Source organism: Zonotrichia leucophrys, chromosome 7 (genome assembly GCF_028769735.1).
Source record: "Zonotrichia leucophrys gambelii isolate GWCS_2022_RI chromosome 7, RI_Zleu_2.0, whole genome shotgun sequence".
Taxonomy (NCBI): Eukaryota; Metazoa; Chordata; class Aves; order Passeriformes; family Passerellidae; genus Zonotrichia; species Zonotrichia leucophrys.
In genome coordinates, this window is record NC_088177.1 from 4,449,386 (window position 1) to 4,476,583 (window position 27,198).

At 41.7% G+C, this 27,198-nt stretch overlaps 1 protein-coding gene across 2 annotated transcripts in view; it reads right to left on the bottom strand.

Annotated features, from left to right (window-relative positions):
- The window catches only part of KYNU (kynureninase), a 57,613-nt gene extending 41,157 nt beyond the window's left edge, over positions 1–16,456 (bottom strand). Inside the window, exons 1-3 of one of the 2 annotated variants that reach the window (XM_064718324.1) lie at positions 16,379–16,456; positions 11,799–11,988; positions 6,462–6,582 (exon numbers count right to left, since the gene is read on the bottom strand). In XM_064718324.1, coding sequence (XP_064574394.1) covers positions 6,462–6,582; positions 11,799–11,967 — 290 coding nt within the window. In that variant the 5' untranslated portion in view covers positions 11,968–11,988; positions 16,379–16,456. Of the gene's footprint in view, positions 1–6,461; positions 6,583–11,798; positions 11,989–12,086; positions 12,183–16,378 lie in introns of those variants that run through there. The other variant, XM_064718323.1, reaches the window with a different exon arrangement.
- Positions 16,457–27,198: the final 10,742 nt, after the last annotated feature.

Sequence of the window (27,198 nt, forward strand, 5' to 3'; positions counted from 1 at the left end):
GCACAACACTTTTCTCATACCCTTAAACCTCAGAGCAAAGGCAATTTATTGGTTTATGACAGGATTTCTGTTGCTTGAAAATTATTTATTTTGGCCCACAAAATTCCTCTAGAAATTCATCAGTAAAGATGATGTTTTTTTCACAAGCCCCCTGGCTACATGGGCTCTGGAAAACTCTGGGGACAGGAAAGCTGGAACAGGGAATCCCAGTATGGGGTGGCACCTGCTAAGCCAGGCAGAGCTCATCCCACAGACTTCCCCAACCTGCATTTCTGGCTGGGTATTAGATGGTGCAGAGGATGATAGATTCCTGTCTGGGAGCAAGGCAGTATTTGAGTCTTTCTGTCAGAAACAATTTCCATCCTACTGCATCTCCTGTCTGAGCTCACTCTTCTGCACAAACCAGAGGGTACTTTGTGCAGGGGCAGGTGCTTCCCTGCATTAACAGAGCTGCTTGCTAATTCTTATTGCTTCTCTTCTCCCTGAAAAACTGTTCTAGATCTCAGTGTGCATAAAACTTTTTGGGTTGACAAAGGCTATTTTAAAACATTGTGTTTCAAACTGCTCCTGTCTGAAGGGATCATATGGTCACCTTAAGCTCAAGTGTGCTGCTACTCTGAAGTGGCAGATGTATAAATTCAGTTCTGGATTAAGTGCTCTGAACTAAATTTTCCTTCAATTATGACAGAGAAGAAAACTTCTAAGTTTTCTTATATATCTGCCATGCATATATAAATAAAAAAGTTGCCTATTTTCTGAAACATGCAGAGTGTAGAGTACAGATTTAAATGCAAATGGAGGCAGATTGAGAAAAGTAATAATGGTGCTAATCCAGGGAAGCATTGCTCTGGGCTCCCATCTCACACTGGATGATTTTCATATTTGCTGAGCACCACAGGGTACTTGTGGAGTTGGAAACACCAGGCTGCATGAGGCTGGGTATAAAGCTGTTTCAAAATAAGGACAAAGCCAGTAGGAAGCTGGGTAGAGAGCAGAAGAAGCCCTAAAAGCTTTGATGTAAGAAAAAAAGGGGAAAAAAAAAAAGGTAGGGAACCTTTTAAAGAAGAACTGTCCCACAACGTTCACTCACAATCACAGGAGGACAGCTGGCAGATAAAGACATGAGAAAGGAGGATGCATGAGACACTAACCCATCCTCAAGGCTATTTAAAAGATTGGTTTTTCCTCTCCAACTCAGGTAGAATTTCAGTCTCTTGCAAAAATTACCTAAGCGTTTTACAGTCAGACCCTTTTTGATTGACTTGGGTCTAACTCACACCTCATAGGGATATTTCCAAAAAATTACAATCCTAAAAAATAGGAGAGCTAACACTTTTAAAAAACTCAGTTGTATTAACCATTTTGAGCCTCTCATCCTTACAAAACCCCATTTAATTTTGGGCTAGATTAGGTCAACAGTGGAAGGAGTGAATATCTCTTACAGATAAAATACCATCCCCATGCTCAACAATCCAATCCCACATAGGCAAGGAGGACCCTGCTCCTCAGTTTGGATGAGGTCCTGGTACAGCAGCTGACTCTGTCCTCCATTTTACAATTGCTCTCTGATGAGTCCTCCACAGCAGAGAGCAGGCAGTGTGAAATAACCCTCATTTACAAGAGCATTTCATAGATGAGGAATAAAGGCAGTAGGTAGGAGAATATGCTGTGAGGGGCAGGAGTGGTGCTAAAATTTCCTCCCTTCTATCAGCCCACAATGCAGCTGCATTCCCTGAAGACAGGGGGTATATGTTTCACAAACAGCAAGACATTTATTGGTAATTTCCTGTCTTATTCTTAACTGTAATAGAGTGATCAAGGGACTTTAGGATTATAAAGACTGTTAAAATAAAACCCCCAAAGATTTTCAGTAGCTCCCAGCCTGAGGGATTCTGTATTTCTGAAAGAGGATAGCAAATATAATAAGATGGGAAAAATAAGTCCTAACTACCTATGGGATTCTCTTTCATTAGCTTTCCCTGATTTTATAGCCATTAGTGTCATCCTAATGGGAATTTACTAATGAAAGTTCTCTCTATCAGCACACAGGACTATCAAAATTTCAGAATAAATTTCCAAGTTATCAGGAAAACAGTTGTGTGATTTTGGTCATGAGAATGTTTTATTTTGAGAAGAAAACATGGACATTTAACCATATTGAAAGAAGGGAGAGGCAGCATTTATTATTATTCTTATTATTATTATTATGGCACAGCTTACAGCTTGCCTCCCCCTTGATGGCCAATATAAATGCCAAGAGACAAAAATTATTGCCTCTAAAATGGTAGTTAAAAGCATATTCTTGGACCCTTTTTTTTTATTTTAATCACATGAAACTCTGTAGACTTTGCTGATGGCACAATACATCCTATTACATTTAGGTTGTAAAATTCTATGCTGTGCCTCAGAGAATTTATATCTCTGTATATTATGCCACCCCTCTCTCAGCTCTGGTAGGCACTGGGGGTAATAATCTTTAAGGACACAAGTGCAGTGCTCCTGGCATTCCCCTCATACATGGAGAGACTTTTCCTCCCACTGCACCCCAGGTAGCAAAAGAGATTTAAATTGAGGTATCCAAATTAATGAATACAAAACTTCACCCATCAAATCACAGAGCATCAGACGAACAGATATTTCTTCAACTTCTATGAGAGTTTCTCATTGTGCAAATTAATTTTTAGTCGGTTACCATTTTATTTTCAGTTTGGCAGGAAATCACAATTCCTCATTTTATTCACTGAGGTCTGGTTGATTTAAAGCTTGCTAGGGGAGCTAGAAACACATTTTTTGAGATGATCCCAGGGTTTCAAAGGCGGTGAGAAAAGGAATTTAAATTAATTGCCATCTTCAGGAATCTTCTGCGCTCATCCAAATCTTAGTCAAGTGCAAGTTTCCTTCTTGCTCCTTTGCCAAAAATGATGCAAGGTATTTAATGAGCCAGTACAGACTCTTAAGTTGGACCAAGGTTTCAAGCAAAGAAACAGCCAAAAAAAAGGGAAGACATATCAAAAGAAAAAGAACTGTGTGGACCAGCAGATTAAAGACAAAACTCAAAATCCCAGGGTATTAAAAGAGGAATTTGCAGCTCTACCACACAACCTGGTGAAAGGCAGAGTCCTGAGCATGGCAGGAGAGGTGGGGATGTCCAACAGGCCAAGCTGCACTCCTGTTTGCAGCCTTCTCACGTCTTGCAGGATTAGTTCAGCACACAGACCCAAAGATACTCTCGGACTTGTTGAAAATAGTCTTTGCCACTGCAAGTGTTATACTATAAAGCCTTCCTCAAACTGGGAGGTTGTTAATATCCTATGTCCATATCAGCCTCTTGCCACACCACTTCAATGCTTAGAAGCATATATATGTTTTCTTTCTAGCCTCAATTTATTAATTTCTTGCTTACATTTACTATGCCAACATGCTTTTCATATAAGTGGTGCTTTCCCTCCCCTACCCTGATACATCCACAGAGAACAATCATTTTCCCTTTCAGTCTTAATTTTGCTCAACAGCTCCAGTCCTCAAGACTTGCGTGCAGCAGGTTCCCCACTCCCCAGTCACCCTGCCAGCCCTTCACAGGAACACAACTGGCTACAGCAGGCTCCCTTCTGTTTTAATTGTTCCACTTTAATGAGTTATTCAGACGAGAGACATTGCCTGCTGCAGTGAGTATGCTCACACACAGTAATGATTCTATAAAATATTTTAATTACTTAACTGGTTCTGGCAGGGCAGAGGGGAAAACAAGGCACTGCAAAGCATCTCTTGGCCTTCCTCCAACTAAAAAAGTCCCTTGAAGTTTGGGCTTTCAAAACATTGGGTTATTGGCTACTCTGGGCTAAACATGAGGGAACAACTCTTCATCCCGTTTCACCCCTTATTCAATAAATCTTGGATTTAGCTGAAATCATAACTGAAAGATGAAGCCTCAGAGGCTGCTTTTAAATCCATGCTAAGAATGCCCGTGGCTTGGATTTGTAATTTTGCTACATTAGCATAAGGAACAGTGCGAAGGGATATGGAGAGGAAGAATACAAATCCAGAGAAGGTATGTGGGAGGCAGATGTAGGATGAGAGCTGGAACCCACCAGTCAAAGTGGAGGTGAGGGAAAGGAACTAAGCACTGAGAGGAAACCCAACAAGAGAGAGGCTTTTCCATGCTTTTCTCTCCCAGCTGTTTGCCTGATGAGTTACCATCACTACTTGGAGATGAAGCTACAGCTCCCCTGCCCTTGACCAGCACTGGGTAATCTTCCTTTTCACTCTCGCCCTTAACTATGAGCATTGAAAGCTATTTAAATAGACTCACAGCTCTTTGAGAGGGGTCCCAAGACACAACAAACAGAAAATGCAATAAACCAATTTATAAGAAAGCCAGAATCTATACCATTGCTGACTTGATGGATGTTCCTAATTTGCATGCCATTTCCTAGATTCTTGCTGCTTATTTATCTAAGCCAGAGCCACTACATCCCACACTGCTGACACAACAGCCATTGAACAGCCTTCAGCTGGGAGCAGCTACCACCTTAGAAAGGGCTATGCTAAGCTGCCCTTGGTGACTGGAATAAAGCACTCATTTCTGAACCTTCAGGCACCTATTCCTTTGCATTCCATTCACCACCTTCTCTAAGCATACACTGCTCCCCTCAAAATCAGTTTGATCCTACCCTGGCTGTCTCAGTTGCTTTAGGTTCAGGATTTTACTCTGTTTCTTTGTTGATCTTAATTTGAGGAGTTTTGCTTAGTTGGTACTTTGGTTTTGGTTTGGTTTTAATTTGTTTTGAAACTTTCTGATTTATTCTGGGTGAGGTTTTTGAGGCCAAGCCATATTTTTGGCAAACAACCTTTCTGGTTGTGCTCCCTCTCCTGAAGTGGCTTGAAATCAATGTTTAGCCATTTTTCCCCCCTAGTCACAGATCTTGAAGGCACTTTTGATCTGAAGCAACACTCTGCCTACCTTTTTTCTTCCAGGTTTTTACAGTCACTGAGGAAAAACCCATCTTTCACTGCAGCAAAGACAAACACAAGAATAGAAGTGAGGCAGTGAAAAGATACAGTGGAGGAGCTGAAATACGTTTGCAGTCCCAGTGCATCACTCTAAGAATGTTATCTGACTTCTGCCTTTTGAAGGAGCTCAGCTGTTTCCCTGACAAAGTGGGATAACAGCACAGAAATGGACAGGGTTGCAATTTTTTCAAATGACTGGAGAAACTGCATTGCTGTGCTGCCTGAATAACCAGAAGGAACGAGCTCTTCCCAAAGTCCCACTCATTCCCACTCATTCTCAGCCTTCTCACCTATAAGAATACAGGTGAAAAATAGGAATCAATAAACCATATAGATGAGCTCCCAGCATTCATGCATTTACAAGTGGGAGAGCAGCTACAGATTTCTGTTTGAAACATTTGCATTGAGAAGCCTCCATCTCCACCGTTCCTGCTGAAACAAGGCTGCCCACTTAGCAGAATTCATTTTTCCTCTTCTGCCTCTCCATATTTCCTCTGCTCTCTCACCATGAAATCACATCTGTTCCACTCATATCCCGCACCCTATAAAAGAGTTCATCTCTCACCCAGCTCACTCACTCATCTGGATGTTATTTTCCTTTCCCACCTTCAGTTCCCTGTTTTTTACTCATCATTTTCCTTACTCATCCCTGCTCCAGCTGCTCAGGCAGGTGCAGGAGATCTCAAAGCACAGACTCTTAATGGAACAGAACATAATATTAAAAAAACCTAAATAAAGAGTAAAAAAAGCTTTTTCTTTCCCTCATGTATATTAAAAGGTTCCCCATTTGTTATGATGACAGTGTCCCTTTCCTGCAATGTGTCCTTCTTTTATCCTGTCTCTTTTACATCAGGTTGATTTAGCAAAGCTTGTTATAATTCACACACAGCTCCTTACTGAGAAGACAGGAATGTTTCTTTCTAAATAAAATTAACTTGTCAGGCAGAGACCTGGTTTAAGAGGAGCCAAAAACCTGCCAGCATGGCAGCAGCATCACCTGCATTTGGTGCTGTTTCAAGGGGAACTGCTCAACGCAAGGCCTGCAGGGTGAATCACGCAGCTAAAAACATTAATTAGAAAATCACAGGGCCTGGAACCCCACCACATTCACCAACAGCAGCAACCAAATAGGTTTGTGTGCTTTGTAGAGACACTTTATGAACACTCCAGGGTGGGGAGGGTTAAACTGCACAGGTCCTCCAGGTGAGCTGAGCAGAGCCACACACACAGCACAGCTATCACAGCTGAAAGGGTCTATTTGCCTCTTTTACTGCTCCTGCCCTTAAAAGAGTTATAAACAGCACTAGGGAAACACTGAACATGTTTTACTCCTGGGCTGGAGCACTTTTAATGCACTCTGCTGCTGCTCAGGCAGTTCCAAGGAGGATCCCAAAACAGAGAGCTCCTCTGAAGCACAGGTCAGCATCTGGCACACCCCACAGGGTACTCACGTCCGAGCCCACTTGTCCAGTTCTTCATCCAAGTAAGTTCTGACTTTTCTTGGCTGGAGCCCAAGAGAATTCCCAATGAAGTACACACAGCTCTCCTCTCCATTCACCAGGGTCAGGTCAGCTGTGGAGGGAAACCAGAGAAACAAAAATGCACGTGGGACTGAGCACTGGAGGGTCACCACAGTATGTGTGGTGTGACCGTGTTCACAGGGGTCTCAGGCTGAGGGAAGAGATGAGGATCTGACTCCATGTTTCAGAAGGCTTTATTTATTATTTTATGATATGTATTACATTAAAACTATACTAAAAGAATAGAAGAAAATATTTCATTAGAAGGCTGGCTAAGAATAGAATAAGAAAGAATGATAACAAAGGTTTGTGGCTCAGACTCTCTGTCCGAGCCAGCTGACTGTGATTGGCCATTAATTACAAACATCCAACATGAGCCAATCACAGATGCACCTGTTGCATTCCACAGCAGCAGATAATCAATGTTTACATTTTGTTCCTGAGGCCTCTAAGGTTCTTAGGAGGAAAAATCCCAAGGAAAGGATTTTTCATCCAAAGATGTCTGCGACACTCACCCTGAGTGATGAAGCTACTGGAATCATGCATTTAACAAAAGTTAGGACTAGGTAAATCTGTGTCATTCATGTAAGTTCTCCCTGCACAATTAAATCTCTATTCAGAAAACATGTAATTGTTGAGGAGAACGTTTTAAAGCAGTCTTAAAAGTTTTTGTCTTGTCAGCAAATACTGTGGGCTGCACTTCATGTCATCATCTGAGAAGGAGGAAATCTATGTTGACAAACCCTTTCAATGATTAGGAGAAAAGCAAGGCAGTAGAAATTTATAAATAATAGCTCTAGTGAGGTTCTGAACAATCTAATTACCCTGTGTCATCATCTATCAATCCTAACACAGCCTTCTTCTGTTATTTCTCATGTTAGAGATTCTTGAAGGGACAAGTGATGGTGACCTTCTAGAAGTGGTAATTTGCATTTGTCTATACCTATACTTACAATACCCCTGAAAGCTAATATCACATATAATTTTGATAAATATAATTGATATCTCTCAGAATAAGGATCAAATGAATGAGCATGTTAAGATATATGCTAAAAATGAACCATAGGATTGCAATGCAATCTGTGAAAATTTTGTAAGGCCTGTAGAAAAAACAGCCTGGAAATGTTTTCTTACTATCTTTTGCACTAACAATTACCAATTTCATTGAACTTCCCCAGAAACACATTTTTCAGGAGTATAGACAACTTGGGTAATTTCTTAATTAAAGTTTTAGAGGCTTTTAAAAAGCATAAGTCAGAGAGCAATCTCAGCCTAATCTGTTTTGCAGATACTCTGTTTTTCATCTCCATTGTAATATGAATGAAAACAGAGAGGCATCAATATCATCCATGCCCCCAAATTGATTCTATTAAAAGTTCTTTTCCTACCAAGAAACACAATAACACTGTCCCCCTGGGGTTAGAGAGAAGGATCCTTGCTCAAGAGTCTGGAGCTCCATCTCACCAATACTCTCCAAGCACTAAAACAGGTGAGGAATTATCAGCAAGGCAGATTTTCTTGCACCACAGTCCTTTCTAAACAAAAACACCTCTGTTCACCTTGGAGAGGCAGGGCATTGCCTTTTTGATAAAGTTATTTTAACATCTTCATTCCTGTTCCTTCGAATTTTCTTTTTTTGTTGTGTTATCAGCTCTAGATCGGGATGAACTTTTTTTTCCTTTTGACAAAAAGCTCTTTATTTCCCCCTCTCTGACATCACTAAAATATTAATTTTAGTTCATTGCTGCTCGTTTTTTTCACGATCTTTTTAATTTCTCCTTATCAGCACCTCCTCATGCTCCAACAACTCTACATTCACTGTGATAGTCTTTTTTCCTAGCACTTGTCTTTCCCCAAATTACATTTATTTTTCATGGTATAGGCCCTTTTAATTTCTGTGGTTGATTTGAAATACATATTGAAATATTCTAACAGGAAATAAACACAACTGAGGAAATAAAAGCAAAGAAAAAAAGAAATATTGAAATGCGTTCTTAGAGTAGCCTGGATCAAAGAATACATTGGCATTAAGAATAATTAAATATATTATATATTCACACACCTACTCAGATTCCTGCAAACTGGTCAAATCTAATCATATACATTACTTTGCATACTAATTATACCCATTCATCTGTATTGAAGATGTACTTCTATACCTTTTAAACCTAAAAGGAAAAACAAGTTTATTTTCAGAAATATTCAGTCCAAACAAAAGAAAAAAATGTAATGGGTTCATTAACCAGTAAGGAATGACTAAATCTGCTTATACTTTTCTGAGCTCTGTCCTTTGCTGAAGGATAAAAGATCTCCACTTTCATACCTGCCTGTATCCCGCTTGCCAGCCCTCCAAAAGATGATTTTTGTGGTTAACCATTACTTTTAACCATTTCTTCTGGAAATACAGCTCAGCACTTTCACTCTGGAGCATCATTTTATTCCCAAGAAACCCAAATGATGCCTTACTCCTTTAGCAGGTGACAAAGCAGGAGCCATAGCCTAAATCAGATGGGTGATTTGGTGCCCAGCCCATTTCTGCCTCCTCCCTGGGGTGCAAGAAGAGAGGTTAAAGAGACTTTGTTGTCAGCTTGGAGAAAAGCAACAGGATCCAAACATTTCCCTAAATCTTCTTGTATCATCTTTTCCTCATTTGCTCACCTGAGCTTTGCCTCTCATGCTTGCACATAAAACCTCCCAGATTTGCAGAGAGTTAGGCTGCTACTGGTTTCCTCCTGATGGATCCAGCAAACAAACAGCCCTGACAGTTTATAACTTGATAACTAAATTAAACTATTCTAATGACTTCCTAAATATTTTCCTGTACGTCATCTTACTGTTGTCTCCTATGGATGTTCTCATCTGCTTCTTGTAAGGTTTCATTTTAAAGCCTCATTGTAATGCTTTATGTAAATATATAAAGAGTATTTGATGGCTAATATCTGGAATGACATTTATCTTCAGGAATGTGTTATCTGGCATCCGCTCCTGGGCGCAGATAAATGTCATGGCAGATCTGTCTCTATGCTATAGTCACACAATGTAAATATATATATATATTTACACCCCTGCTGCTCTTCAGCAGGGAAGCTGTTCCCGATGACAGCTGAAGCACAGAAAAGAAGGACAGGAAAAAAAGGGGAGGGAAAAAACCCCTCAATTTAGGAACACCAGAATGATGGGCTCTCTGTGCTTTTCAACTGGTCCTACTATTTCGTACATTGTTTATCTTCACTAAAACATATCTATCCACAGTCTGGGGACTAAATATTATTGTAACTGCAGGGGGAAAACCCCACAGCAGCAGTCTTTGGGTCTAAATATTGTAGTAATTGAAAACTCAAATAATAGTGGACATTGAAAGGGAAGAAACCAAAACTATCACATGGGTATCAAAACCTCTGCTTCTACTTAGAAGATTCTTTAGTCTGAAGCTGCTACAACACTACACTGAAAAGTGACCTTTGATGTCCTGGAGAGATATTTGACATTCTGCAAAGATCCAGCTGCTCCTGCTTGGGCTGGATTCCAGCAGCACCACTGCCATGGGAACTGTGTTCCAGCATCTTTCCAGCGTTAGTGGCACATCTTGCAGCACCATGGTGGCAGCTGAAGGAGCTTTGAGTACAGAATAGTCAAATATTCCAGCAAATAGAGGGGGTTTAGGAAACTCTTTGAAGCGACCAGGGTTAAAAAAATGAAAAAGAAAAATTACAGGGGCATGGAGGAAGCACATAGTTTTAAATATTTGCAAAGTGTCCAGTCCTGCTCGGAATAATAGAAACAGCACAACTCAAGTATTTAAATGTAAGGAAAGATAAGCCAATACCACCAGAACACAGAGAACTGAGATTTATCATCCCTGTGTCCCAAGGGCAGGAGCAGACTGCATTCCCAACTCGATCATTGCTCAGCAGGAAGGTACTGAAGACAGACTGTTTTAAAAGATGTCCAGCAATTCAGACTGTTGACACCATTTTCTATCATAGTCCCTTACTGGACACACTTTGGTGAATGCACCTTTAATTTCTCATTTACCATCAGTAACGTCCTTTCAGAAAAAGAAAATCTGCAGAAAATTCTGTCTGCATTCATTGGAAAAGGAAAAAAAAAAATGCAGGGACATTCTATCATATTTTTTCCTTTCATTTTCAATAGATACATTTAGCCAAGGCAGAAAAGGAGGAGAGTGACTGTGCCTGTGTGTGTTTACCATCTAAGGAAATAATCTGCCATTTCTCCAGTGTGCACTGACCAGGGCCTGCAGAGCCAGCACAGCTTTTGCTCTCCAGGTAACAGAGATAAAAATAAACCCAGAAAGGGTTTGGGAAGCAGGAGGAGAGACCAGGACTTTGCTGCCTCCATGGGTTGCTGCTCCCACCAGGTTTCCCTGCATGAATTTGGCTAAACATGGTGGCTATTGCAGGCATCAAAAAAAAGTTGGAACTGGGTTTTAGTTTTGATGGTCTGGGAGTACTAATCCCAAGCAAATGCTTCCCTCTAAGCTTGCCACCCCCTTTTCCACCCCTCCTGCTTCCACACCAAGCCTTCCCCATGCCCAGACATGCCACAGGCTCCTCAAAGCAACCTGTGGAACAGGAAAGAAGGAGAAAAATGTCCAGAACAATTTCACATAGCTTCACTGAAGTCAGATGCTCTCTATTTTTAGGCAATTCATGAGGAAAGTGGAAAATATCTTCAAATAAAAGGCTTCATTATGAATTATTTGCTCAGATCAATTATTTGTTCTGAGCACAGTCTTCCATTTGGCTTCAGTGAGAAAATAGCTCCACCACCAGCAATAAGACATAAATGTTCATATAATATATATACTGCCTCTTTCATTAACTAAAATAATTGTAACCAGACAGATAATTCCAAGCTGAATCACACCAAGGAAGCAACTGCTCTGAACTACCCAAGCGAGGCTGCTGTTTCCAGCCATTAGACAGAAAAGCTTCTGCCTATAATTTTCAATCAGTCACTACATTGTTCAAAGCTGCTGACTGACAGCATAAGCACCACATAAGTACTGTATCCTCACATTTGATTCAGGATGGCAACGAGAACATAGAGCTTTTGGTGCTAGAATAAGCTGGATGGATTGATTTAGCAACAGCGGGGACATTCTGTGCTCAGATATGACTACAATTGCTCAATTATCTCATAAGTGACGATGATTTCCAAAGACTCGTGATAAACACATGCAGAAGATGTGAAGCCCAGCCCTTTCCCCCTCCCTCTCCCCTCAACAGCAATTATAACTCTCACTTGGAGGCAGATCCTTGACTTTGGGGACGTAGAAACATTCCCGAAGATGCTTTAACTCATCTTTTTCATCTAAGTGGAGAGCAAGCTTTTTGTCAGTGGGGCTGCATCCGAGCTGCAAGGCAGTTTGTTCCAAAATGCTTGCTGGGAGCACAGGAGAAGATGGATCCATTTTCAGGTCATTCAATTTCACCTGAAAATCGGAAATGGCAGTTTAGCTTTGCAGTTTGCATAGTCACGAGTGGCTGATAAGCAGCCACTAAAGCTGCACCATTCAAGACCCAAACTTACTTGATTTAAAGCTTTTAAAAAGTGAAGTGTCTGAATAGAATAGTAAACCTGATCAAATATTTCCAAGGCAACATATTGCTCTAACCCCCAAAGGCTTTTTCCTTTCACTTCTCTAGATACAAAGCTCTTCCCTTTTTAAACTTTATCAGCCTCTTCTAAGTGTTCCCACCAGACTGACAGCAGCTCCAAATGCTGGAGTGTCACTCACAGTCTGGAGACGTCAAAGCCAGAGGCAGCATTATTGTTCCTGCAGTCTGAGCTCCTAAGAATAGCAGGTGCACAGATACATTGAAGTTGTTTCCACATTTTCCAATGTTCAGCCCCTTTCAGCATTTTTTGCCTCAAAAATTGGAGGGGGTGTTTGTACATGGCTGTGCTCGTGTGCAAGGGCAGAGCAGGCAGGATGCAGGTGTCAGGCAAACACAGCTTTCAAAATCAGGGCCTTGAATTAATATTTCCTTTCAGCTACACCAGATATCCTGCTGCTTTAGATCTGTTTCTCCCGGGAAAGGAGAGAAGCCCAAGTGAAATCAGAAATATGACAGACCACGAATTCTAAGAGAATGCCCAAAACTAACTGCAAAATTTACAAGCTCGTTGATCTTGATATGAAAACAGTCCTGTAAGTGCAATGCTCAGAGACACCACTGTGCTCCAGACAGCGCTGGTGCACTTGGCTTTAGGATTGGCAGAGAAGGTTTGCAGCACATTCTCCTCACTTTAGGACAAGACTTCCCTGCTGCGTTTGTGGCAGCAGGCAGCCAAGAGGCTCAGTGAGGTGCTTGGTGGCTGCCCCAGTTTAGGGAAATGTGCAGTTACACCACACAACATTCTCTGCCTTTTTAACATCCCCAAGAGTCTTGGTGCAAAGGAACCCCCGAGGGGATAGGCTGAAATAGGATAGATTAGCACACAACAAGGAACACAGAGCCACTAGAGAATATCACTTTTTCTCTCTGTTTGAGAAAGAAAACTCTTTAAGCACATATCTTCCATAAGCTCTCACTTCTTAAAGCCAAAATATCCTGCATGTAGCTATCAGAAACAAGCTGTGGATAGAACAACAGATGACTATTGAGAAGAGCTTTGTCAACACATATGGGAAGGACAACGGTTGGTATTTAAATATAAACTCCCCAAACAGCTCAGCCTCCTTAGTGCTAATTAACCCAAACCTGTTTATACTCTGGCCAAATGGCCAGCATGATGCTACTTACCTGCTTTAATCTGCTATCATTTGGTTTTATTATTATTATTATTATTTTATTATTTTAAGACTGATATCTTACACAGTAACAATTTTTCTCCTCCCACCAGCATGCAGAGTTAAAATAAAATAAAAAAATAGCAGAAGAATTCTTTAAAACAACAGTTTGCATTTAGCTAATGTTCACTCTCCCCTGGGATTTATTGGAGACATCCTATTTTTGTGCTGTCTCCACACAGGTTGTTCACACCTCCTCATTGTCGACAAATTTATCATTCCCACTCATTCACCCTAATCATCATTTAGCTGGGGAAAAGAAAAATAAAATGGCAAAAATGCTTGGGGAAAAAAAGAAAAAAGATACTTCAGCATCTTGATTTTCAGAGTACTTTTCAGGGTTCCTAGGAGGCAGAGGGCTGCCCCCAGACTGGGAGTTGGGTGTGATGCTCAAGTGGCCCCAGGTCCCAAAGAGCTGCACCCCACTGGAAGCCCTGAGGAAAGTGTGCAAGGCTCCCTGAGCCCCAGGGAGCTGCTCCTCAGTTCCTCCACAGCTGATCCAAGGCTCTGCTCCCTGCTGGATGTCAGTCACAGATGTGCCTTTCTGCAGGTCAGGACCTTCTGCGCCTGGTTTGGCACACACCAGGGAGGATGGCTTAGGGAGCTCTGTTTCCTCCAGATGTTGTGAACCAACAAGAAAAGCAAGTTATGGTCACAGACACCATGGCCATCACTAATACAGTCACCTCATTATACACACAGAGTAACTCAAGTTGCACTTCTCCAAATTACAGGATTAATGAGAGCTTATTTCCAAGCAATACTTGGATCAGCACTTGGAAAGCAGAACTAACTTTTGTTTCCAAGGCTTGTTTATTTGATTTACAACCCCAGCATGGATGTCCCGATCCCATTATCAAAGCATGTCCAGCACATACATAATAAAGATAGAGCCCTTTGCTTTTAATAATGAGCACTTAATGCAAATTATGTAAAAAAATCCTTAGATGAGGGATTGAAACCCATGTCTCCCTGTCTCCTTCTAGGTAAAATAATTGCCAGTGCAGTATTTTCTGTAAAATCTCCTTCCCACTCAAGCTAATGTCTGGATTTTCATTTTTCTTTTTTTTTTTTATTTTATTTTACTCCCTGGTGACATACCTCCTGGAGGTAAGGAGTCTTTTCAGCTCTCTAAATAGACCAATCTTGAGTTAAGAATATTTGCTCAGTGATGCTCAGCCCCCATGGTCCCTAGGAAGTATTGCCATCACCTCTGTCTTCTTCTGAAAACAGCCTAAAGGGGGTTTGGGAGCCTCCAGTGTTCATCTCCTGGGACCACCGAGGTAATTGCCCTGAAATTTGTAATCAGGAGGTGGATGATAAGGGTGCTTGAAAGACTGTTTGGTATTATAACCCCATTTTTCTCATCCAGCCTGTGGATTCCCTGCTCTACACCATATGAACACAGCACAGCTTCCTATTATTTAGGAATTCCTATGATTTATCTCATCAGTCTCCATTTTTTTTTTTTTTTAGCAAGGACACCCAGTTATTGCAGTGGATTTGTGGCCATCATCTCCCAGGTCATCCACTGACCCACCTGGCAAGCACAGATGGGTTTTGGTTCCATTTGAGGCCTGACCCAAACCTCACTGAAATCAATAAGTGTCTCTATTACAGACAGCAATTTTTGGATCAGGCTCTTGGTCCCCTGTCATTGCTGCATCTGATCAATGATTTACATTTATTGTGATTCTTATTGATATTCGATTTTGACAACAAATATAATATTAAATACAGAGATCTAGAAGTTAAAAAAGATTAAGTGCTCAGGGGTATCTGATTTAATAAAAACATTATGAAATAAGATAAAACGACTAAACTAAAATCAATCAAAATCCTGTTGGAGAATGAAATCCCAGAGATCCAATTCTGAGACCAGCATAAGAAAGTACTTTTGCCCTTTAAATGGGAATTAGGCCTCAAAGAGAGGAATCCCAGAATTGCTTGGGTTTGGCTTTTCCCATTCCCCTTAACTCTGACTGGCATTACTGTATTTTTTTTTTTATTTTCAGAATAGAGTCCTGTGCAATTCTTTTACAATAATTCAGGAGTCATTTGTTGTTTTCTACATATAGAACAAATACATTTGTATAAGAACAGCACACTTTATCTCCTTATATCTAAAAACAATATTCAGTAACCTCTTCAAACTAAAACTCAGACCCATCAGAGGAAAAGGCATTTCCCTCTTTGATAAGCATAGGTCCGTACCAGAATTTTTTTTTTTTCATACAGCTTAGAGAAAAAAAGAATCTTTTAAGACAAACAATTTGTCCCCACTACCTGCTCCAAAAAAAGTCATTCTGGTGTTTTCATATAATCCCAGAATGATTTGGGTTGCAAGGGATTTTAAAGGCCACTTTGTTCCAATCCCTGCCATGGGCAGAGACACCTTCCACTAGACCAGGTTTTCTTCTTTCTTTCCTTGCAAATTTATTTCAGTTTTTGACTTAACAGATGACATGAAATCAATATATTTTTACTCTTTTCTTCTTTATTTGTTCTTTTGCTCTTCCACAGGACTTACTCGTACTACACCCTCATTCAATATAAAAACTCAACTATGACAGTAGGCATTCTTTCATATTCAAAAAGATCACATGCAACTTATATTAAGAAAAAAGTCATTTTTCCATAATTTATCAGCCCCTATCAAACATTGGCCTCTACTACTTATTTCCCATTTTAAAGCTATGAAAGACAACGGATGAGAATTAGTCAGGCACAAGTGACACGAATATCTGGGTGATTATTTCAGTTTTGTCCTTTATGCATAATTTACTGACTAAATAATAAAAAAAAGTGAATATTAGCAAGTCATCTTATCAAACCTCCTCAGGAAGGTCCATTAGGCTTAATTATAAAATGATAATTTGTCCTGGTTTATATTCGCTTGTACCTTTATGGATCTCCCCTCTGCCTTGATGTCTTTGTAAAAAAAAGGAGAGAAAAAAAGAAAAAAGTGAAGTTCCCTTAACCCTCCCCTTAAAAACATTTTCTTTACATATTCCAAGATGTTACTCACAGTCTTCCTACCCAGCACAGTGCTGACAGGCACACAGTGAATCCCTACTTTACGCTGTGTCCTGAAGGGAAAAGGGTTTATCACGGAAATGTCCTGCCCTCTGTGCCCTCCAATAGCTGCTCTCCAGATTGCTAAACCCAGCTCAGCCCACAGACCTTTGATATGGTGGGGCTGGTGTCCTAAGGCACCCTTTGGGGAGGAAAACTGGGGGTGTGCACATGTGTGAGTGGGGAAGTTTGCTGTCAAAATACACCCACTGAAAGCACCAATAGCGCCGTAATTGAGGCTGGCTCAGAAAACAAACAAAAGAGGAACTCCAGAACTGTAAGGGCTGATTCTCTTCCCATCCTTACACCAAAGAAATTGCTTTGCTTGAGAATGATTGTGCAGAAGGAAGTTTCTAAAACAGCACAGCCCAAAGCAGCATGCAGCCTAGATTACTTCAGGTTAAATACACTTCAGTGCATTTGTTTAAATTACGGAACCAGAGAGAAAGAAAAATCTAAATATTCATAACATCCCCAACAACAGACATGCAGCAGCAACTACCACTGTATAATTAAATAAGTTATACAGAACAGTGTCACAGCTGCAGCAAGGGAATGTGACAGAGAGGAATTATAATAAACTCAGTTACTTTGAGTAATTTAGGCACTTATTGACCTTCATGTCAAGAAGCGCTATGGTACTAAAAGCAGTTTTACATAGAAAACTCATCTTTTCTGCTCTAGAGTGAAACCACGTTACCCTGTGGTCAGCAGCCCTTCCTGGGAGGGGTGATGAAACTCCTGAGCAAATACTCGTTGCTGCATGGAGAAACAGCACAGTCACGTGCCTGGCTCCCCAGACTCTGACCCCACCACCACATGATCTCTGAGTTAACCAAAAACCAGGTGAATATATAATTATTTCTCCTATTATTATCTTTTCCTTCATCACCATGGTGAAATTTAAAGCTCTGATTAAATTAAGAAGGCACTCCTCTTCCATATGGGCTAGGAAAAAAAACACAGCTGTAATGAAAGTGGATTTAGACCAAACTCTTTTACTTTCATGAAGGAGACAATCAATAGCATAACAGCAAAAAGCCAGTAGTGTTTGCAATCACATGGCAGAGGGAGTGGTGGGAATTTACACAGAATGCAGATTTGCCAGAGGGGAAAACAGAAGAAGAATTGAAGGTGAAATCAGGAATGAATAGAGTTGATATCTCTCTATAAACATTATCTCAAACCAGCCACGTGTATGCTCAATCCCCTCCATTTAAGTTTGTGTGACACTCATTTCTACACGCAGCTAGAACACAGGAATATGGGACAAGAAAAAATGTTTCCCTCCAGCCTCTGTGAAGCTTCAGAGAAGGGTTAAAAAAAAAAGAAAAAAAAAAAAAAAGAAAAACCACCAAAATAAATAGCGGAACTGTGAGGAAAGATATAGGGGCAGGAGGGTCAGAGTTGTGGACTAACAATGTAATTCAGAGATACATCTCCATCCTGGAGTTCTGTGTGCCCAGACCCCTGCAGTAATGCTTGTTTATTATCTGGATTTCCATTTTCAGTAAGCACCAATAGACGTGACACTCTTGAACTGTAACATTTCATCTTCTTTGCTAGAAAAAAGCCCAACAAAACAAGCACACAGAGCACTTAATATTGACCCAAAATAGAGCTGACCTCTATCCATCAGTTCCCGGAGTATCATTGCCCTCTTTTGCACTGTCAAATTACTTTTTCTGGGGCTTCTCACTAACTCAGCTTGTTGACTCCACCAGCAAGACAATGGGACTGCAGCTCAAGAAACTTTATCCTGCCAGGAGTCTGGTCTGGGAAAGAAGCAGGAGATTGGGGCGCTTCAGTTACTGAAGCAAAAGGGATCCAAAGTCAAATACAGCCCAAAAGGGTATTTATTTCTTGTTTGGCTGGCTATTTAGGTCAAACCAAGCTGAAATACACTGCGACTTTTCAATATGCCTTTGGAAATAAAACTGCACAAACAGTGGAGTGAAAATTTTCCCACTGCATTTCCCTTTGAATGAGCATCGTGCATTTTAACCTTGATTGTGGATGGTGGCAGGAAAGCAGCTGTGCTAGCAAAGGCCATATGCTTGCAGACTTTTATGAGAATTGGAATATTGACCCCTTCTTCCCATCTATTCTTCTCAACCCTTCTGCTAGAATGAAAGGAAAACAGAGACAAAATCCTTTGCCCTTAAATTCAAGGATCAAACATATAGCCTGGATACATTTTTTTTTTAGCTGCAGAAGAAGTAAAATGGTCTGGGGTTTTTTTGATTTTTTTTTTCTTGGTGTTTCTTTTTGTGTGTGTGTGTGTTTTTCTTTTTTTTCTTTGTGCTGCAGCTGCTGTAAGTTACAGCAAGACCAATGTACAAGGGAGTGAGGCCACACGAGATGGCCAAAGTCCCAGCAGGCACAGGTCTGTGATGCAGAGAATGTGACCGAGGGCAGCTCGGCCCTCACCCTCTCAAAGGAGCTGTTAGGAGCACGATGGGAAGGCAGGGACATCTGACAGTTTAGAGAAGGAAAAAGAAGAATAAAAGGAGCTCTGTGTGTCTGTAACTAAGGGCTGTGTGGGGTACTTGGGGCAGAGAAGGGATTGAGGGGTGGGCAGAAAAGCACAATTCCCAAACCAGCAGCTTCCTTGCCTTGTAACCACATTGAGCCACCCACTGCCAGCCACATCCTTGGGTGTGCTGAGATTTCTTCATCTCAGCCTCCCCCCACTTATTTGCTGCGTTCATCTGCCATCCATCACTGTCCCTCCCAGAGTGACCAGAGACCACTCCAGCCTTGTCCCTTGACCAGAAGGAACTGTGTGAGCTTTTCCACAGGAGCACCAGTAAAAGTTGTAACAAATTAATTTAACAAAACATATGCCTTCTTCTGAAGGCATGTGATGACAAAAAATAACCAAGGGTACCCTCCAGCAAACTCAGCCCATGCCAGATGGGATGCCAGGACACTGGGTCCATCAGGTCATGAAAGCTTGCCTTGGCACTGCTAGCCCTGAGCCTTCTTGCTGTCAAGAGGACAAAATGATCCAGCAAACAAAGGAGGATTCTCTCTAACAGGAATAGGCAGGTCTTACCCACAGTGAGACAGCCTGGAAGACCCTCAGGCGGGAAAACTGTGGTTCTTACAGTCAGGAAAGGAGCAGCAAAGCAGTGACTGTCCAAGCAGCACACACTGCAGCTGCAGCACAGCTCTGCACAGGCACAGATGCTTAGAAAAACCAGGGTTGTCTGTATTCACAAGGCAAGCCCCACAGCTATTTTTTAAAGCATGCCATCTGCACCTTGTGATGGCACGATGCATTTCACCTCGGGCTTCACAGCAATCGCTCAGTAAACAACAGCATAAAACCTTTGGTCTCCTCCCTGCTGAGCTTGCTATAACAACTTTCTTATCACTTTTGTTTTCTCTCCACTCCATCAACAGCTCTGCTCTGCCCAAAGCCCTTCTGTTACCTCGGGTCACATTTAAACCCTGTGTGATAAGGATGCCCTACACCAGCACCTCACTTAACAGGTTCTCCTCCCTCCTCCTCAGCCCCAGCTGAGTTGCCTTTTCCCTCTGAAGTTATTTGAAGGGAACATGGATAGTTGACCTTTTTGCAGGAGTGGATTGCTCTGGCTGTCTGATTTTAACTTTTGGTCTTCTGATTAAGACTAAAAAACCCATGCTCAGTCCATTAAATTTTACTTTATAGAGACTTCACTCCCTGTAATGATGATCCAGTGTTTATTTTTTTATTTATTTATGAAGCAGTCATTAGTAGCTCCTGCTAAATAATTAATTGCCCTTTGAGTAGCCAAAATGAGCTCCTGAAACCTTCCTCCTTGTCTGAATGGATTTTTCCTATTTTCTTTTCAGTCAGACTCTTAGGCACATCTTATCTAAATAGATATGGGTTTTTTTCCTATTATGTGACCTGCTCCTAGTATTGTTTTTCTTCAGGCTCTGTATTAGTAATCATTTTCATTTCTTTCTGAGTCATTAAACATAATATTTGTCCTTTAAAATCTATTCTCAAAGAAGGGCCTCTGTGAAAAAAAAGGGAAAAAAAAATCACAGGAATAAGAAATTATTTACTTTTCTGCAGTACAATTTAAGGGGAACTATTGCACTTCTGCACTGATAATAGTGATACCCAGAGAGGGACAATAAGGGAATGAGAGTCAAGTGATTTTCGTGTAAAGGAAACAAGAGCAGTAACTCCCCATGACTCTGATAACTCCATGGTAGCTGCAGCAGCAGGAGAACACATTTTGAATAGATGAAATTTCCTTGTGTCTCTCCAGGTTGGCTGCTACTAATAAAAGATGACTGTAGCTCGGGTGCCCTCACCTGCATTTCCAGGCTGGATGCACACACACATTGGTTTTTTTAATGCCTCTTGCTATAAGGAATGGGTTCACTGTTGTTGATCTTAATGTTTTGCAAAGAATAAAAGATTTCCCTCATCTCTGGTCAAATATTTGGTCTCAATGCTTGCTCTGGATAAGGACAAGGACAAGCAAGGACATTTTGAGTGGTTTTACCAAAGGCAGGGACTGGAGGAGGGACATGCAGGAAGAAGGAGCAATAGATTGGTGGCCAAGGGGGCATTTGAGAGACTGAAAGAAAAATGGGAAATGTGGGGTCCCTTTTCTCACAACAGCTGCCTATGTGTTATAAGATCCTAAAAATCAAACTGAGCACCTTGGGGATGGATTTCCAGCCAACCTCCTGACTGCTCTTTCTGCAAGGTGCTTCCAAAGGTGTTTCTGTATCAGATGTAGCATCCTTCTACCTAGCCATGTTTTCCTCATCCCCCAAATTACCAGCTGTGTGTCCAGAACTCACAGAAACAACTTCTACATCTGCTTGTGGCACATTTCCTGCCTGTGGTCACAGAGCTTCTGGTAAAGGGGAAATCAGACACCAGCTAGGAGCCAGATGCAACGGGATAACAACACCACCTCACTGAGAGGCTTCCCACAACACCAGAACTTTCCTTTTGTCCTAAACGTTTGTGCAGCATGTCTTTTATGATGCTCTTCACACCACTGCAGGCTGACAAATAGCTGAGGACATGAACTGAGCTGAGGCAGACAAACGATCCTGGTGCCTTTCCCCTCCTTCCCCCCTTCCCTTGTTTGCAGCTCCATAAAAGTGAATGCACTTCACGCTTTTCACTCTTGTTTTTAAGCTCTTGAAGCGGTTACCACCTGGAACAAGGCTCAGGGAGGGGGGAAGGAAGGAAAGACAGGACAGAAAATAACAAGCTGAGCTTGTACTACATGAGGGCTGCATGAGCAAGGGAAGGGAAGGGAAGGGAAGGGAAGGGAAGGGAAGGGAAGGGAAGGGAAGGGAAGGGAAGGGAAGGGAAGGGAAGGGAAGGGAAGGGAAGGGAAGGGAAGGGAAGGGAAGGGAAGGGAAGGGAAGGGAAGGGAAGGGAAGGGAAGGGAAGGGAAGGGAAGGGAAGGGAAGGGAAGGGAAGGGAAGGGAAGGGAAGGGAAGGGAAGGGAAGGGAAAAAAAAATTCCAAAGGTCATGCATAGCATGGTACATGTTAATGAAGCATCACATGGATCTGGACCCTCCAAAAGCTGGAATTGCAAGGCTGGGCTCTGCCTGATTTAAGTAGCATGCTACTGTTCTGGATGGCCTGGAATGAGCAGAGGAACCAAGAGCACATAAAGGATGGTGACAAAGTGGTGTGTGACACCTGAGGGAGGCCAGCAGTGGCTTAGGAAAGGGGATATAGTCACACATATCCTGTGATAAGAAACTCATTCTGCGGCTTTCTCTCTGAGAGGGTTTAACAGCACACACCGAAACTGCAACATTCTCCTTGGCAAAGCTGAACATGCTGGAAAACTCTCTAATGCCAAATAACATGTGAAAAGCAACAAGCTTTAGGGCCACCAGGGCACAGCAGAGCTCTTGCAAGGGGCCAGAGGTGAGGAGAAAACCTCGAGCTTTATTCACAAAGCCAGCAGGCTGCAGGGGAACACAGCAGCACCAAACTCTGTCCTGGACAACAAACAGGTTCTTGTGCTGCTCCAAGGAGGTTTTTGCTATCCACACACCCACTCCTCCTTCCCCCAGCCCCAGAGCCCAAGCTCCCAGCCCTCCCTGAGCACAGGCTTTATCTTTGCTTGATTCACCAATAAACTGATTAGGCAGCAGATCAGACCACAGACCGGCCAAGGTTTAAACAAAGCTTTAGCCAACATTTAACTCCGTATTGATATTTATAATCCCCAAACAACCCTTTGTTTGCCCCCTCCCTGGTTCCAGGCGGTGACTCAGCAGGCACAGGGCTCCATTAATATTCCCAGAGCGTTTCCTTCCCACTGGCTGTCTCCCTTGTGCTGTGATCAGACCTATCAGGATGTGGTGAATTGCTCTGAGGAAGGTTACAGGTCTCCATAGGGACTGCTCATGATCTTTGAAAAATGCATTTCCCTCTAGCAAGCTATAAATGCTTACGAGAGTTGCTAAAGATCACTCAAAATAGATTATTGAACACTTTGATGCTGCACTCTCATTTTGTGTTATCATATACTTAAAGTATATTAAAAGATTCCCGAAATGCCAAGTGCATTTGCCTGGAAGAAATTTGTGTTTTCCAAAGCCAGAAGAAAATACCTTTGTATCATTCCAGGATATGTAATGCTTTTTTCTGCTATCCTGCAGAATGGATTATAAGTGTTTGCCAGTACTTTTTATATTTTTTGTTCCCCTTCTTTTTTTCCCTTCCCCCAGAACCACTGACTGTTGTGATAGACTTTAGTTAACTTCTTTGGATTGTTTTTTGCCTCGCTAACAGTCTGCAGTCAAAATGAAAAATAAGAACCTTCTGGATCCTGCCTTGATAAGGTCAGGCTGTAGAATTTTTCTTTCCAGCAATTTAGCCAGGCTCTGTCCTTGCAGAATACATTTACTTGGTAATAAACATCTCCAGACAGCCAGGCTGTACAGACTGGAAACAATTAAGCCAAAATTGGGGAAAGCAGCACATGAATAAGTATTTCACTTTTCAATGAAATTAGACTGAAAATTTCAGAAGCAAAGAAAGCAACAACATTTTCAAATTGTATTAATTAGACAGATTTGTAAAAACCTGTGCTCATGCAAGTACCTTATGCATATTTTAATTTAAAACTATGGAGAAAATGTGCTGGATAATCACAAGCCTTTGGTGCTGTCCTACTGTGGTAAAGCACCAGACACACACATACATTTGGGGAATATAATTCAATATCTAGTAGGAGCAACAATGAAGTTGAGCTATATTTCTTTGGCTTTACAAAAGGAATTCTGCTGAGCAACAGGTTAAAAGGCTTTGTCTGACTAAAGTAGAATAAGATTAAAATGCAGTTTATTCTAGAAATGAATTAACAGTTTATAAAAGCCTCATCCCTCAGGTAAACAATGAGATAAATGTTTACATGTCCCAACTTGTTAGAGATCCAAGTAAAATTCCTTTGTAACAACGCAGAGTTTTTCTACCATGACAAACACTTCACCAGATCCTAAATTCCACAGTTTTCAATTTTTGCATAAAGGCACTTATAGCAAATCCACCACCTGTTTGCATGCAATAAGAGAACAAAAAGCATCTGTTCTGTTCTTTTTAATTAGTTTATCCTCCTACACCTCCTCTGTCCAACATCCTCAAATAGTTTATATGTAAATTCTTAAATAATTTAGAACTGAAAAATTACACATCATGTTTGTAACATCATTTGGTGTGATTTTCTCAAGAGTCTCAAAACTGGCACAAAACTAAACTTGGTTTTAGAAAGAACTTTTTTTTTTCCCAGTTTGGAAAGTTCACAGCATTTTCCAGAGGAATTAATGAACATTGCTAATAGCTTGATCCAAGTTATAAGGCATTAGGAGGACACAAGCAGGAGGAAAGGCAATATATAACCTTTAGATGAGACAATTAGAGATCAATTATTAGAGCCAGAGAAGAGCATTTGAAAGCAGCTTCTTCATTAATCAAAGATTATCTCAAATTAGAATGTTTAATTATTTGCCACAGTTCCTTGTATTTTCTTCTGCACAAAAAAAAAAAAATAAAAAAGGAAAGAAAAAAAGCAAGGGCTTTTTGAAAGCTGCTAGGTTGTTAGGTTTTGAGCATTCAATTTTAACATGATTTTAAACCTAAAATACAAAATATTTTTAAAAAATAGGTAACAGTGAAGTTGCATGACTCAGGAGATTACACTGAAGATGCACAACTGATGATTTTTATATGCTAAATCTATTGGGTTCATTTCTTAATCTATTTGGATGTCCAGATACCTGGAAAAATTATTTTAATACAAACAGCAATAAAGGGTAAGATGGGAGCATCCCATGCACTGTAGTGACCAGGGTTTGATGTTAGATTTAGATTGAATTTGTAGATGGCTGCGTTTTAGATTCTCAAACAATTGAGCACATCCAAAACCTCGAGTGGGAGGCAGCATCACCAACACAGGAAGGGTGATCAGAGCAGCTGGAGGGCAGAAAATGCTGGGCAATGCTCGAAATGGGAGCTGCACTGTGACGGTGTTCACAGGGGTCCCAGAATGAGAGAAGAGATGAGGATCTGACTCCATGTTTCAGAAGGCTGATTTATTATTTTATGATATATATTACTTTAAAACTTTACTAAAAGAATAGAAGAAAGGATTTAATCAGAAGGCTGGCTAAGAATAGAAAAAGGAGAGAATGATAACAAAAGCTTGTGGCTCACACAGAGTCCGAGCCAGCTGACTGTGATTGGCCATTAATTAGAAACAAGCACATGAGACCAATCACAGATGCACCTGTTGCATTCCACAGCAGCAGATAATCATTGTTAGCGTTTTGTTCCTGAGGCCTCTCAGCTTCTCAGGAGAAAAAATTCTAAGCAAAGGATTTTTCATAAAACATCATGGCTACACTGCACAACCTGCTGGAGGCTGGATCAGGTTTACCTTCTGTCCTGGGGGACTTTATGGTGCTCAGTGTACCCCATTTGTCTTTTTAGCCCAGAAATAAGTTTTGCACCTTTAAGATTGGTTCTGAGAGCAAAGTGGGAGAGAAGAAGCAGCAGTTTGTTTTCAGACACTGCACTCACTCCTGCACATTCCTGTTCCTGGCCTGTGTTGTCTGTGGATGGACAGACAGGAGGACAGAGCTCTCCTTTGCTTTTAGCTTGTTTTTAGCTTGCTGAGGCAGAGAAGTTCCCTGGATTGTGGTTTTTCTTTTCCTTGGAGCTGTTTAAACCTGCTCTGGACTGAGGAGCCTGGCAGCTCACACCTGTGGCCCAGCAGGCCGGGCCTGGGCCGCGCCATGTCCTGATAAGAGACTGAGAGAGCCGAGCTACAGTCCACCAAGGGGACTTTCTGATTTGTCCTCTCTTTTAGAACAGCAAGAGGTTTTATTCTTTAATATTGTTCATTTTTTGTGCTGGTGATGCTTTGCCTGTTAAATAAACTTTTTTCCACTTTTTCTCCAAGGAAATCTTTTCCCGAACTGGTTAAGGGAGAGGCCTCTTGAATCTGCTTTCTAGAGGAGCCCCTTTGGAGGTTCTCTCCCAAATTTGCCCTAAACCAGGACACCTTCCATGGCCTGGTGGTCATCACTGACCAAATTTGCACCGGCTTTTTTAAGTCCTGATAGCTGAGATGGAAGCTGGGAGGACTTACAAATAGTACAATATACTCCTCTGCAGGCGATACATCTGGAGAGCAGGAAAGGCCTTTTCCAAACAGGGATTTTGGACTAACATGGGGCAAAGAGAGCTTTGTGAGACCACTCTGCAGCCCAGGTAGGTGTTCAGTGTGGCTCAGCAGGAACAACAACTGCTACTCATCATCAAAGAGCTGGAGCAGGGCAGGTCCCTGCTCAAACATCTCCAAAACCTCCTATCCCCATGGAGCACTCTCCAGCCATCCCAGGGCTCTGAGGGAATGCCATCTGCTGGCTGCTCCTGAGGGACAGAGCGGTCAGCCTGTGCCTGCCACCCTCACCATCCATCTCCTGGGAGGGAGAGACATGCTTGGTGACCACAGCACCGGCTGTGAACCACCTGATTCCTGCTCATGGATGTTCTCAGGAACCATGTCCCAGCACAGTGCCTCAGCAGTTATTGTTCAGTGACAGCCAGACACAGATGTAGATCCAGGCTGGGGGCCCAAGCTGTTCCCTTTATGAGATAATTTTCTTACACAGATATTTTTTCTTTTTGTCCACCCCCATAAGGCCACCATAAAGCTATTTTACGTCTTTGTTACTTTGTAAGGTGTATCCTAAACTTGAATACAGATAGTTTCTTCTTCTGAATGACTTTCTCTCCTTGCAAGGCCCCATCCTTTGTTGACCAGATTAGGATGACCCCAGACATATTCATTCAAACTAGGTTTTTAGAAATCATTGAATCATTTAGGTTGAAAAGACCTTAAAATCATTGAGTCCAACAGTTCCCTCAGCAGTGCCAAGTCTCCTATTAACCCCCTTCCCTAGGTGCCACAACCATCCACCTTAAACACCTCCAGAGATGGTGACACAGGCACTGCCCTGAGCAGCCTGTTCCAGTGTTTCATAGCCCTTTCAGGGAAGAAATGTTCCCTAAAATCCAATATAAATCTTCCTGGTGCAACTCGAGGCTGTTCCCTCTCCTCCTGTCCCTGTTCCTGGGAGCAGACCCTGTCCCTTCCTGTCAGGAGCTGTGCAGAGCCACAAGGTGGCCCCTGAGCCTCCTTTTCTCCAGGCTGAGCCTCTTTCCCAGCTCCCTGCAATCCAGCTCCAGAAGATGCTGCTCTCCATGCAGTCATAA